At 39.2% G+C, this 15,477-nt stretch overlaps 1 protein-coding gene across 1 annotated transcript; it reads left to right on the forward strand.

Annotated features, from left to right (window-relative positions):
- The first annotated feature begins 5,364 nt into the window (after positions 1-5,364).
- On the forward strand, positions 5,365-15,202 carry LOC137180816 (RLA class II histocompatibility antigen, DP alpha-1 chain-like). The gene is made up of 4 exons (XM_067586062.1): positions 5,365-5,513; positions 5,606-5,863; positions 11,735-12,016; positions 14,450-15,202. The coding sequence occupies exons 1-4, from the start codon at positions 5,438-5,440 to the stop codon at positions 14,569-14,571; spliced, it is 738 nt and encodes a 245-aa protein (XP_067442163.1). The 5' UTR covers positions 5,365-5,437; the 3' UTR covers positions 14,572-15,202.
- Positions 15,203-15,477: the final 275 nt, after the last annotated feature.

Raw genomic sequence — 15,477 nt, forward strand, 5'->3', positions numbered from 1 at the left:
TATTGTGTAACAAACACTAATAAACTTTACTGAAATGCTTATATTAAACAGGATAATATATATATATACATATATATTTGTGTGTATGTGTATTCATGGATTATTGTTATGGATTATTATTACCATGGATTCATAATTCACAAACTAAAGTGTGATAACTTCGCTCATGTCTAGTACTGATAGCACTACCTCATAATGTACAACCTACAACACTACCAGTACACTGAATTAATAACAAAGACATTTCAGCAAACATACAACATACATAAATTTACAGGATAGTCTGCAAACTACATCGCCAGTCGAGTGATTTTCCCCACATCACTTACTTAGTCCAAAGACGACACTGCAATTAGCATAACATGACGTTAGCATTCTTAGCTTATTCGCCGTCAGTTAGCATAACATTAGGTTAGCATGGTTAGCTTATTGGTCGTCCTGTAATTAATGTCATTACTCCACAACGCACTGACATACCGTAATACCAATAGTTTCCCGAGAACATATACGCATTCATCTAACACACTACTGAATATGAACTGTTCATATATATGGAATCATACCTGAAAAGGGAGTTTCTCACAAAAGCAGAAGCATCACATTTTCACTTATAATTTCTCTCACTATATCAACCACGTCCAAGCAAAGCCAACGTTAGCTAAACTAAGCTAAACTAAACTGTCCTCAAACTAAGCTAGCGTTGGCATTAATTTCCCAGAAATTTATATGATCAATTGCTGGATGAAATGGCACTTTCAACTAGCTACCGATATCAAAAAAGTTGCCTTGACTAGTTTCTGGATGCGAAATGTAGTGCTGGGTTTTGAGTCTTACCTCCTCTCCACAGGTGCAGGTGAAAATGTGCTGGTTCAGCAGGATATAACGTAATGTTAACCAGGAAATGATTTGGTGGCTGGCTGAAGAGAGGTCACCTCGTTTAGGGTAACACAGCAGTTTTGACAAAAACCATAATTATGAGGACAGGCGACTGTCAGCCAATCAAAAGCTGTGAACTTTACACGTGTGAATTATTCATTAGTGGGTGCAGTTACATCGACCCACCTACAGAGGCCGCTGTGTCATACAAAGATTTTACACAAATTCACGTAAATCTGAATTGTCAGTGTGGCGTGTATTCATGCAAAACGTCTCCATAAACCACAAATGCGCACACACACTCACACACACACACACACTCACACACACACAAACACACACTGACACACACACATACACACACACTCACACACACACAAACACACAGACACACACTCACACACACACACACTCACACACACACTGACACACACTCACGCACACACACTCACACTCACACACACACAAACACACACACTCACACACCTACACACACACACACTCACACACACACTGACACACACTCACACACACACACTCACACACACAGACACACACTCACACACACACACACTCACACACACACACACTCACGCACACACTCTCACACACTCACACCCACACAAACACACACTCACACACACAAACACACTCACACACACAAACACTAACACACAGGCCAGACCAAAGAGTCCACAACTTACCTTTAAAATACTTACCTACCTCTTATACCTTAATACCTACCTCATATCTCATGTGTGTCAAGATTTTTCGAAAAGTCACTCCATGAGTGGTACGAATAGACTCCAAATGACCTGAAACGGGCTCCTAAATACTTTCTGCGTGCTCGATTTTGGCCTCCACACTTGCTGAAATTTTCATCCCATTCATTTCCAATGGGGAGGACATTTTGCTCTATAACTCGGGAACCAAAAGTCGTAGAGACTCGGGAGTGGGTGGCGTCAGACCTAATTCGGGGGCTCTGAACGCGCCAGTCTTGGACCCATGTCTCTACGACCTTCCATTCCTGAGATACGGCCATTTCAAAAACCGGAAATGACGTATCTCAGGACCGGAAGCTCGTGGGTGGCACTGTTGGAAAGGCCGTACCTGAATTAGTGGGGATGGAGCTTGGTTCCAAGTCTCTACGACCTCCCTATCAAAAGTTATTCACGTTTGTCCTGTTTTGTCCAGTGGGACAAACCTCGTTTTACCCCCATACCTAACCCCTAACCCTAACCCCTAACCCTAACAGCCCTAACAGAAGACTGCTGGAAAAATGTTCTGTGGATGGATGAGACCAAAACATAATTGTTTTGACTTCAATGAGGAGCATTATGTTCGGTCATTGCAGTATAAGAATCTTAGGTCGTATTCAGATCAAATCAGGCAGTGCGGCCAACCACCGCAGGGTTGAGCAGATGTGTGGGGCTGTTTATTTGTGATCTAAAATGTAACCGTTGTGAAACAATCAGAAAATAACTTTTATGGATCTGATTCACCGGCTTTCTTGCTACCAGCACTCCCTCTCTTCATTCACTCTCTAGCTTGCTCACCCACAGCTGCTCTCTCTCTGTTTCTCGTCTTTTCTAAAATGAGTCAGGAAGTTGACAGCAAAGTTTAACTTTACTTTTAACGTTTTCAAACAAAGAGAAATGTCCTCCCCTCCTCCTAGTAACATCTTTTTACTCCCTCATGGCAGAGTTAACAGCTCTGATCAGTCCGATCTCCAGCTGTGATTGGTCACTGCAGCCTTCAGCCGCAGTGATGTCGGGTTGTGTTTCTCCAAAAGTTGACTCTGGCTCAACTTTCTGGCTGCAGTCCGGTGTGGCACCACAGCAGCCAAAACACCTGCAGCCAAAACATACTACCCCCATTCAAATGAATGAGAGGACTGGTATTTTCATTGCACCGCCTGATTTTTATCTGAATACGGCCTGACTCCCATCTGGAACGTGGTGGTAGCAGCAGTGTTGGACATTAGTGTCGCTACTACAGTAGTTTAACTCCATTTTCAGCAGCAATGCTGTTTTCTGAATCAAATTGTTTTTATTAGCGAAGCTCTTTTATTGATCAAGTAGTGTGGTAGCATCCACACAAACTACATTTTCACATCAAGCATTTCTGAAGCTCAAGGCAGCAGACCTTTCTGCTGCAGTCTGAGGAGCAGTAAATGATGCCACCGCCACACATGGATGAACTGTGCCTGTGTTGCTGACAGAAGCACTTCTGTATGATGGTGAGATCATGTACCAATCCCTGGGCTGATGGCTGACGATTGACGGCTGCAACATCTCTGCTGCAGGAATACAGACAGCTGAGTTTACCCGATGGAAGCAGAGGGAACCTGTAATACTGAGGATACCATGGCTGTACCTTGACACATTCAGATGAATGCTGAATGAACTAAAATAAACCATCACCAACCAACAACATCTGTAATAGGAAAACCACACTTCATTCTCTGTACTACATTTCATACTGTGCATTTTGGATGAACTCACATTGTAAAACCTTGGACATGTAGCCACCTAGCACGTGTGCTCATTATTAGTTTTCTTGTGTTTGTCTTGTACAGTGTAAGGGTTAGCTTTGCTTTAAACATGCAATAAGTTCCTCTCAACAGGCTGACAGCTTTGATGACACCTGACACTGTGCCACACATTGCCTCCCTCACTCCTTGTCTATAAAATGCATGTAAACTTCGTAACCAACATCAGTCTGCAATTAATCTCTGTTGTGACTGTATGCTGATCCCTTGCAAGGTTTTTCATTAAAAGACAAAAAGACAACTTGGTCATTGTCAGATTTTTATTTTCAGATTTCCACCACACATCACAGTTCAGTGCAATCTACAATCACCAGCTAGCAACAACAGCTCACTACTAGCTAGTTACATTTTTACACCATCTGTAGGCAGAAAATGAATACAATTGAACAAAACTCCTCTGAGCTGATGTGCAGGGCTAATAAACAGTTATCGCAAACGTTTAGTGGAAGTTTTTGCTACAAAACAGGGTCAGACCTGAAAGCAATGGTTCACATATTTTACTCACACAAATATGTAAGATTTCCTCAATAAATAAATGAATAAGTTTAATGTTTTTGTCTCATTTGTTTAATTGGACTCTCTTTATCTAGTTTTAGAAGTTGTGTGAAAATCTGATCATATTTATGCAGAAATAGAGAAAAGGGTTCATAAACTGTTGAGCAGCAGTGTAATATGAGACATCAGTTTGAGGTCAATGACAGAGTTCCTCTTCGTGTCTGTTGTCTCAGCATCACACAGCTGTAACAGGTTTATTTATAAATCTATGATATGAGACATCAGTGTAACTGTCTCCTCTGCAGGTCCTCTGCTGTCCAACACTCTGCTATAACAACCGATGACTCATCAGCAGCTGGTTTTCTGATTGGCTGCTGACAATGAAAATAAAGAGTCAGGACTTTCCAGAGACGCTGTGAGAAGGGTCGGTCTGCAGCCCCCAGATGGTTTAGAGGAACACAAACAGTCTGATCACGACTCTGATGTGACTCTGATTCACAGACTGAAGTTGAAACAAACACAGTAACAGTAACAAAAGATGTAAATACATATAAGTGCTGTTATTAACGGAGCTGAATATAAAGGTCAGAGTGATGAAGCTGCCCAGTCTCATCCTCACACTGACTCTGAGGTTATTTTAAAGCACTGAAAGTTTTTCTACTGAACTTTACATTTAATAAATGATCGGATGAAGGAGACAAACTGAAGAAATCTGCAGGACGAGATCCACTCGTCTCTCTGAATGTTCTTTTAAATTTTGTTTAAAGCTTCATCTTTCACTTGTCTGCAAGTGAAAGATGACAGCTGGACCAGGTCTGCTGTGGAGAGTCAGCAGTGTCCACATCACTGGGATGAGCACGAGCAGCATAACAGTGGAAATGAGCTTCCCTCCATCCAGGATATATACAGCAGGTGGTGTGTCAGGAAACTGGTAGGATGATTAGACTCCTCCACCATCAACTGTTTCAGCTGCTGGAAAGCTGTACCACAGCCTCGAGGCCCAGACCAGCAGGCTCCAGGACAGCTTTCTCCACCAGACCACCAGCCTGAACAACAGACACTAACGGCCTGCAGCCTGCCTGATGTCAAACACACACATATGTACATACACATATAGATATTTATGTTGTCAGAAAGGTGATAAATCTACTTTATGTTTATTACTGAAGTTGTAGTGATGATGATGATGATGATGATGGTGTACTGAGGTGTTTTATATTGAACACTGTTCAGCAGAAAAGTTTTTATAAAAACTAACATGACTTCACATCAGCTGACTTTCACTTTCACTGTTGCAATAAAACCTCACATTCACTAAAACTTCACTGTTTTAAAGTTTTATTGATTTTATAACAAGTCCATCAGCAGCTGACTGAGTCTACCTGCTCACTGATGACATCATGTGATCTCTGCTCTGTGATTGGCTGAGCTGTGTGTAAGAGCTCAGTTGCTGCCAACTTTCTGCCAGTTGCTCAGAGTGTTTCAGAGTCTGTCAGGTCCACACAGCTGCTGCTGATGAAGATGATGAAGGTGATGAAGGTGACAGAGCTGCTCCTCATCCTCTCATGTGTCCTCTGTGTCCCAGCAGACAGTAAGTGTTTGACTCTTTAAACTAATTTCAGCTCTGATACACAGACAGACAGTCAACAGGTTAAACATCAGTGTTTTCTGTTTTCTCTTCAGATCTGCATGAAGATATTCGTATCGCCGGCTGTTCAGACTCTGTAGAGTCAAATGGAGAGTTCATGTATGGACTTGACGGTGAAGAGAAGTATTACTCAGACTTTAACAACAAGAGAGGAGTTTACCCTGCACCTGACTTTATAAATCCTTTCAGCTACATAGGGGATATTTTTCAGTTCTCTCAGCGTGAACTGGGAACCTGCAGATGGAACCTGAAACTAAATCTAGACAACTTTAAGAACCTACCACTGCAGCTCGGTAAGAGAAATCAATCACACTTTACATCACATGACCTGTCAGGTCCAGCTGACATGATTTCTCTTTTAAATTAAATCTGATCAAAGAAATTCAGATTTGTGATACGAACCATCTCTTACTGCATTTAACTTTCAGTTTGAGTTTATAATCATTATTAACTGTAAGTCATCATATGAAGAAACAGATATTTATAAATATTTATAAAAATGTATTTATATTTTTCAGATTAATCTGTTTTGAATCCATTAATCCATCCAGTTGATTTATTGAGTTCTGCACTCAGAAAAAAAAGACTTTAAATAATGAAAAAATATTTAAGATTCCTGAATTAAAAGAAACAATTCTGAATTGAATAAAAATAAATGTTTTAACATATTTGATCAGCCATGTCAACATCTTAATAATCAACCTTGTCTTCTAGAAATTACATTTATATCCTACTGATGTTCTGCCAAAAATATGTTTTCTCAAAAGAAGTGCTTAGATGGATAATATTAGATTGTTACCTGATAAATATTGTTCTTTGAACAGTAATTTAAATATTATTCATGTATGATTCATCCTCAGCTCAGAGTAAAATCTTTTTCTTGTTTATTTCCAGGTGGAAATTTATTTTAATAACACTGATTCTGTGTTGTCTGAACACTTCCTACTGCACATACTGCAGAAAACTCTGCTTAAATAAAAAATATTCAGTGTGAATCATCAGATACTAATCTGGATAAGTTGACATTTTAATTTGAGGCAACTGATTGTAGAAGTAATCAATAATTAAGAAACAAAAAATTTGTTTTAGTGAAATTAACTTTAATGCTGATAAATTAAGTAAGAATTTCAGCTCAATACACAGAACGAATTATTTGTTGTATATATCTGCAGTAAAATCAACCTTTTGCTCAGCATTTTGAGTTACAATCACTCAATCAGTCATTTAAGTCAAATATTGAAGTTGAGAAAACTCAAAGGGTCCTATCTTACGCCCGGCGCAGAGCAGCACTAAACGCAGCGCAAGTGTCTTTGCAAGACCGATGCAGTCATCATTTTCCCATCCAGCGCCCACGTTGTTAACATAGCAAAGGCACTTGCACCCATCAGTGCGTCCATGGGCGTGTTGGTCTTAAAGTAAGGCGTGGTCAGGCGCATTGTTGGTGCATTGCTTTCTTGAGGCAGCAGAGAGCGATTGTACTATTGACCAACAAAAACCTGGTCTGAAGTCAACGGCTCAATGTTTCACTGTTATTTTAAGAGCACATTATCAAGACAGTAATATGCAGCTACACAGGCGGCTGCACAACACGCATACACTCTGCTTGTTACACACACAGGATGCACAGCAGCGCACAAACATGCAAAAGGTAACAAATAAAAGGATTACAATGCGAAAGATTATTATTGTATATATTAATATATTTGAAAAAATACATGTCATAATGCTCAGTCATAATATTTATCAGAATGAGCTAATCGCAATTTAATCAGAATTAACTAATGACGGATTAAATTGTTTAATTATTTGACCAAATCGTGGCAATACACGTAGGTATTTAAACAACGGATCAGACACAGATCGACTTTCCTGCTGCATCAGCACATGATGACATGAGGAAATAAATGAGGTGAAAACAATGATCAAACTAACGAAGGAAATAAATCTGCAGCTTCCAGCTGCTGCCAGCAGCAGGATCAGAACCTTGGAGAGCTCATCAAGTCCTGATAACTGTGTTGATGATTCTTTACATGATTAAAATTAATGATTTAATTTTTGAACAATATTTAACAAATATTCTTTAACATTTCTGAGATTACAGTGATCAGGTTTATATACTTTCAGCAATTAAAACCTGCTGATCTGACCTGTTACTCCATGACTGAATGAAACAATTTTAAAGAAACTAAAGCTGTAATTAAAAAAATAAACCTTTTCAAAAACTAAATGAAGATAAATTTGCAACAAATTAATGAACAGGATGTTAAACTGGTGGTCTGGGGCCCCGGGAGGGTCCAGGAGCAGCAGTGTGCTCGTTATGGATCGCGCGCTTTCCCTTTGTGCACAAGCAGATCCGTTTCCTCTGCAGAGAAGCTTCCTTCTTACTATTTGGCAAATGTGCCGTCATAATAGCAATCCGCCAAAGTGCAAACACACCTGGCTCTTCAAGGGAATGAGAGATGACACTGTGATTGGTTTATTGCATAATACGCTGAAAACACACCCATGATTAATTAGGAGACTATGGACAACCCCTTTCAACCATGCGCCTGGCGCAGCGAACATTTTTCTGCCGTTAAAATAGCAAAAGTGGATTTGGACTCATCTTCAATGCAATTGCACCATGCACTTTAGACCGTGTGCTTTAGATCGTTAAAATAGGGCCCAGAAATGTGTCCTTTCACTAATAAACACAAAATTCAACCCAGACATACAGCAGTTCTTGAAATATTCACAAAATTTAATCTATAGATTCATGTTCATGGACACTCAGCAGGAATTTCACACTAGAGTATTTCAATATTAAGTTTGTTTCATACCTGCAGGACTTTTTTCTGTCAGTTGGACTTGGGAGAACAGAAGCTGTTTGTTTTTTCTTATTTGTTATTATTTTTTTTAACTATAGCCACTACATTACTCAACATTTAGTCCTGAGATTTTATCTTAAGTTAGCACTTTTATTTCCAGTTTGTCTATGATGATGCATGTATGGGCCCAGAAAAATACAATTTAGTTTGATGGCCTGTATGATGGTGTCACACTAATGTTATTTCAGCAATTGAAAGACTCCTACCAAATACCAACCACACGTTTTTATAGATATTTACAACTGCAACATTTTATATGGTCAGTAACTGGGTGGGTCCTTGAGAAGACCAAAGCTTTCCTAACTTGAATCATGGCTAACCCCAAAAATTAATATGTCATAAGTCATATTTCAATGATTTATGACCTATTAATGGCAAATAATAAGGATAACACAAACTTGGTCAAAGAGAAATGGGAGAGAGATCTTGGAATTATGATAGATGATGATCACTGGTCCCTATTGCTTACAGATTCAGGAAAAAGGTTTTATCAATGAAAGCTAATTTTGTAAATTTGTAATTTTAAAATTATCCACAGATTCTATTACAATCCTAAAAAGATTAGCTGTTTCAAGGTCAATACATCTCCACACTGCACCAGGTGTAAAACTGAGATTGGGATAGAACAACGGTGGGAGGCCATAGAACATACACTCAAGAAAGTCTTAAATATGGAACTTAGTTTAATACCTTTAATAGAACTTCTTGGAGACTCAGCTGATTTCTTTGGGTTGGCCATGACAGCAGCAAAAAAATGTGTTTTGTCCAAATGGATCGCTGAGGATCCCTCTAACTACTCACACTGGGTAAATGAACTCAACTACTGTATGCCCTTAGAAAAGGTCATGTATGATGTAAAAGGTAATCCACAGAGATTTCTGAAAACATGGCAAAGCTGGATTGACTTCCTAGAAATATGAACCTATACTGCTTCACCTCTATTTTTTATATCGACTCTGCAATCCTCCTGTAGATTATAAGGTGCTCATGTGTACATGTATATGAGGTTACTAGTATTCATGTGTGTGTGTGTGTGTGTGTGTGTGTGTGTGTATTTGCATTTGCTTGTATGCATATGGTTACCTACTTGGTCACCCACCAATGCTTATCTGTATATACCAGAAATGCGTAAGTGGATGGAAGAAGTGAATTACAGGCTGCATGTGTTTCGTGAATTGTAGACTGTATGTTGTAACACAAGTTAAATGCACTACTTTGCTCTGCCAACATACCTCTGATATGTTGTAAAGTAGTCCGTTACACTATGTGTACCACATAATAGAATTTGGAAGATGTGCTGCATAACTAAGTTGAACTCATTATTCTTATTTTAATTTCCATATAAAATGTGAAATTCTCAATAAAAACAAAAAAAAATCAAATATCTAAATGTTGAATGGGTGGAAATTAATTTTAACCATATTTTACTCATATCTGACAGCAACCCCAGTTGTTGACTCTACTCACATTATAACTGAGGTCCAGAGCTGTCTTTAACAGTTGGTCCCATGTCTGAAGCCCCTTTCATTACTGAATTATAAGCCTTCCAATATGCACTGAGGTCAAGGTTCAAAGGTCAGTATTTCAAAGTAAGAACCATGGAGAATCTTCATACTGACATATGTTACTCTCCTAGAGACCTTTCCAATGATATTGGATATTTGGTTTAACTCTACGACACACACACACAATGTTGGAGTGCTTTACTGGATGATGTAGCTCAATATTAATTGAGCAAGACTGTTTTAATAAAGATGATTTCATATCAAATATCTTCAGCCACATATTCTTGGAAATATAAAATTAAATGAGCAACTTCATATTTTATAATCACAGGCGATAAAACTGTTAAGGCTGGGGTGTTTTAGACCCAAAAGCAGACACAGCAAACAGAGGGATGGATGAGATGAGATGGTTTAATAAGCAACCTTAGTTATGGAGGGTAGAAGGGAGGGGGGCTGGTGTTGGTAAGGGGCAGGAAAACTGTAGAGGGGCGGTATGTCAGAGGGAGGCTGGTGGCTGAGCGCTCCTGGCGTGGCTGAAGAACAAGAGATGACTGGGTGGACGAGATGACACTGGAGAAAAGTCTCCTCATTTATTCTACTGTGTTCAATCATTCTATGTTCTAATGGATTCTACTGTTTAGTCTTTATCTTGTGATTATTTATCACATTTTTCTTGTTAAAATTTACTATTTCAATAATATGTAGTTTAGCATTTCCAACAATGTAACTTTAACATTCATGCCAATAGACTTCATTTGATTGAGAGTCGGAGCAGCAGCAGGTGTGTTTATATGGATGTTAATACTGAGGAAAATTCAGCCAAATACACATTTAAATATCTGAACAGAAGAAAGAAAAGTTTACTGTAGTGATTTTAAATGTCATTCAGTCAAGTTCACATTTAAATTTGATGAACTCAAACCAGAACTCCCCGTCTGTTTGACTGTAATCACTTATTGTGTTCATTAATAAAAGCTTCATTGCTTCATTTGTTTTTAATTATCAGATATATATAAAGGTCACTTGTGACTCTTGTAAATCCCTCCTGTGTTCTGATTACATCTGATCTTTAAAGGCTGAAATCCTTCCAGTAAAACTGACATTCACTAACTGCTCGATGTTAGTAAATCCAGAGAAATACATGATCAAGCTTTGTTTGTGTCTTTGTATTAGTTACTGATCCTCCTTTAAATGCATTTGCAGTGAACAGAGAGACACAAACTTACAAAAACTCACACAAGTGACTCACAAACTCTGTTTGATTAATAAAACGTGTTTGGAGCAAAACGCGTAACATCTGCACCTGAAAAACAGGCAGAAACCTGCAGGAAATCTGACTTTGAGAATTGATTGAACTAATTCTGATCATCCTTCAGGGATTTAGTCAACTCAGTGATCAGATTTAGGTTCAGGTTTGTTATTGCTGCATCTCCAGAGCACCGCCATGAAGTTGGTGAATAAAATATCAAAACCAAAAGGACGAAACACAAAATTATGAAAATAAGAAGAAAACTGAGGTTGTAAATATTAGAATTTTCCTTTAAGTGTCGAACTAAACCCGGGGATACCCTGCATTTATATGCAAAGATTGAAAGTGAATATTTACTGTATGTAGTATTCTCTTGATTTATGTTAAAGAATGTGCTTAAATGTAAGTTTTTTATTTATTATACAGTCAGTAAGAGATAGTTTTCGACTGTAAAATATTGACCCTCTGTGAAGAGATGAAGACTATAATACATGACTCTGTAGTTAATGCATCTATATTGTACTGAACTCTGTTGCTCAACAGATCCTCCTTCAAGTCCGATTGTCTACCCGAAAGACAAGATGGAGCTCGGAGTCCAGAACACGCTGATCTGTCATGTGACCGGTTTCTACCCTGCTCCTGTTAAACTCTACTGGACCAAGAACGGAGAGAACATGACTGAAGGAACCAGCATCAATGTTCCCTTCCCCAACAAAGATGGTTCCTACAGACAGACCTCCAGACTGGAGTTCATCCCACAGCAGGGAGACATCTACAGCTGTAGAGTGACTCACCCAGCGACCGAACCACTGACCAGGATGTGGGGTGAGAAACTATTTACATCTACAGTTAAATAACTGACCAAACTACAGCTAATCAGTTAGATAACTGCCCAAACTACAGCTAATCAGAGAGATAACTGACCAAACTACAGCTAATCAGAGAGATAACTGACCAAACTACAGCTAATCAGTTAGATAACTGACCAAACTACAGCTAATCAGTTAGATAACTGACCAAACCATTTGTTGTTACTGAAAACAAAACACATGCGTCATGGACACATGTTGGATATCTTATGGCTCTTTGTGTAAATAATATTTGGTAATTGTTTTGCATCCAGGATAAGATGAAATTAACCCATTAAAGTATTTTTTATATCACATTTTTATAGTTGATGCCAACGTTAATATAATAAAGCCTACAAGTCTTCATGTTCAAGGTTCCTTTTAAGTGATTAACATGGAATATGCATATACTACATTTAATCCTAACATAATACATGTGTCTGTGTATCAGGTGGAGAGGTAATGTCGGTGTATGAAGTCTGTGTCTCTTACAAAAAGGTCACGAGCAGGTCATGAAGATTTAGAGGCATTGTGGACTGTACAGTAGATGTTTGGCCGATATTGTAAGCATGAGTGGACTCAGGTACCTGCCAGAGCCTGATGGTGGCAGGGGTGAAGATGCTGGGAGAATAGATTGCTGATATAAGCCATTATCATGTCTAATCTTTGGATCTCAGTTGAAAAAAGTTTCAGATCAGCTCAAGGACAAAACTTCTCTTTGATGTTCAAAAAATAAAAAAGAATCATCAGGAGTCAGAGTTCTGAGCAGCAACATGTACTTTAATGCCGGCAAAAAAGGAGAGCAATATACAGTGCACACAAGGCTCACCACATATGCTCTGGAGAGCTGGGACTGCACCTCAGATTTTATACCTTTTGCCTTATATAGGACACGCCTATTGTCCAACCTCTTCATACTAGCCAATTACACCATTATAATCTCTTTACATCACCTGTTGCAGGTGCAAAAGTCCCAAAAATAGGTTTTGGGCTGAACTGGACATGCCTGGGCATATCCTGTTCTATCCAGTCATGTTCAGGGTCATTTTACACCATTATTTCCAATTCTTCTTCTGGCTTTATTTTTTAAAGTTATTCTTGCCACTTTACACCCTTATTTCTCAATCCTGAGGTTATTTTTAAAAAACAATGAGTTTAATACAAACACACTTACAATTTTATCCAGGGCACTGAGTGAGATTATCTTTAACATACTTTGTGCCCATATATCAATCACAAGTTTCTGTGAGGTATACATACAATATCATGATAATTCAACACACTTCTACTTAATGCTTTTCATCTTGACAGTAATCATTTGCAGTGCATTTTGTCTTTCCCTCAGCACATCACAAGTCTATTAAAATTATACCACACCATATAAGCCCACCAGAAAAAATAAGTTGCTGTCCTAAGCAGGATGTCATAAACATTTCAATAAGAAGATAAGGGACTTGCCTAATTGCCCACAGGAGCATGATGTTGATCAGGGTGAAGCAGAGATGGAAAAAAGAGGTGAAGTAACTTGTCTTAATGTTAAAAAGCTGTTTTGTGTTAATGTTTCATTATAAACTAATGTCTGTAATCGATAAAGGTACGTAAGCCTCTTTTACTTTTTGAATGTGAAAAGCAAATTGATAAATAATGATGAAGAAGAAGATGATGTTGAATCAATGCCAGGGACTTTCCACTGAGATCAGCACTGGTGATGTATCAAAAATTGGTGGCAAAAAGTTTTAATGGTGGAAGACACCTGGACTTTGTGACATGGGAGGAACCCTGGAGAGGGTTCACATTGGGAAGCTCTCTCCAGGGTATATAAGGTGATGGTTTCTTGTTCTGTTTTAGGTTTCTGCTTCATGAACCAAGCCTGGGTTTACTGTATTATGCTATTTGCACAGTAAATCTAATATTGCACTGAACTCTGACTGAGTGTTTTTCTTCAACTTTGAAGTACAGTCTTTTATTTTTTGAGTTGTTTGGCTAATTTTGAGACTAAAAGATATTGTGTACCTGAAGACCTATAGGCCCAAATGACAAGGTTTTTTCAGTTACTACATTTATCAGTCTGCAGACCGCTGAGCCAAGTTGAACACAAACAGAGTGAACCTTGTAACTTCATTAAGTTAAAGTTTTAAATGGAGTTTATGTCTCTGAGGGTTAATTTCACATCCAGCTTACTAACTAACACTAAACCTTACTGCCAACACACAGACTGTAACGGCAGTGCTGATGTGGATTACTGACAGAGAACATCTGTATATACAGTGACCAACATGATCACTGCGATGCTTTATAAAGTCCAACATTTAAACCACAGCAACAGAGAGCAACGTGTGATATTTGAAACCAGCTTCTACTCTTTATATTGTGGTTTTATTTAATATATATTTTATATTTTCTCCTGCAGATGTGGAGGTGCAGCAGCCAGGTGTTGGACCTGCAGTGTTTTGTGGACTGGGTCTGACCGTCGGTCTGCTCGGTGTGGCGGCTGGAACCTTCTTCCTTGTCAAAGGAAACGAGTGCAGCTGATTGGCTGGAGCTGATGATGTCATCAGTATCAATCAATCAATCAATCAATTTTTATTTATATAGCGCCATATCACAACAGAAGTCATCTCAAGGCACTTTTCACATAGAGCAGGTCAAGACCGTACTCTTTAATTTACAGAGACCCAACAATTCCCCCATGAGCAGCACTTGGCGACAGCGGTAAGGAAAAACTCCCCTTTAACGGGTAGAAACCTCAAGCAGACCCCGGCTCTTGGTGGGCGGCCATCTGCTTTGACCGGTTGGGTTGAGAGAGAGAAAGAGAGAAGGAAAGGGGGAGGGGGGACAGAAGAAAAACAATCACAACAACAACAACAAGCACAAGCAGCAACAGCCAGGGAAGGATGCCATCAGGACTGTGAAGGACCGCGAAGGTTCGGCCCGGGACTCAGGTTTTCCTGTGAGATGAGAAAGCACAAAAAACTCCGGGGAAGAAGCAAAGTTAGTGACATGCATTGATGTTACATGAATGCATACAGATGGAGAGGAGGAGGAGGAGAGAGGAGCTCAGTGCATCATGGGAAGTCCCCCAGCAGTCTAGGCCTATAGCAGCATAACTAAGGGCTGATCCAAGGCGAGCCTGGTCGACCCTAACTATAAGCTTTATCAAAAAGGAAAGTTTGAAGCCTACTCTTAAACATAGAGAGGGTGTCTGCACCCCGGACCCAATCTGGAAGATGGTTCCACAGGAGAGGAGCCTGATAGCTGAAGGCTCTGCCTCCCATTCTACTTTTAAAGACTGTAGGGACCACCAGTAAGCTGCATACTGGGAGCGCAGTGTTCTAGTGGGATAATACAGTATTATGAGCTGTTTAAGACATGCAATCAACATCAATAAGGTGATGAACTCTGATCTGTGTGAAATAATTTTTTTCTTGTCTTTCATTT

Source organism: Thunnus thynnus, chromosome 4 (genome assembly GCF_963924715.1).
Source record: "Thunnus thynnus chromosome 4, fThuThy2.1, whole genome shotgun sequence".
In the NCBI taxonomy this organism is placed as follows: Eukaryota; Metazoa; Chordata; class Actinopteri; order Scombriformes; family Scombridae; genus Thunnus; species Thunnus thynnus.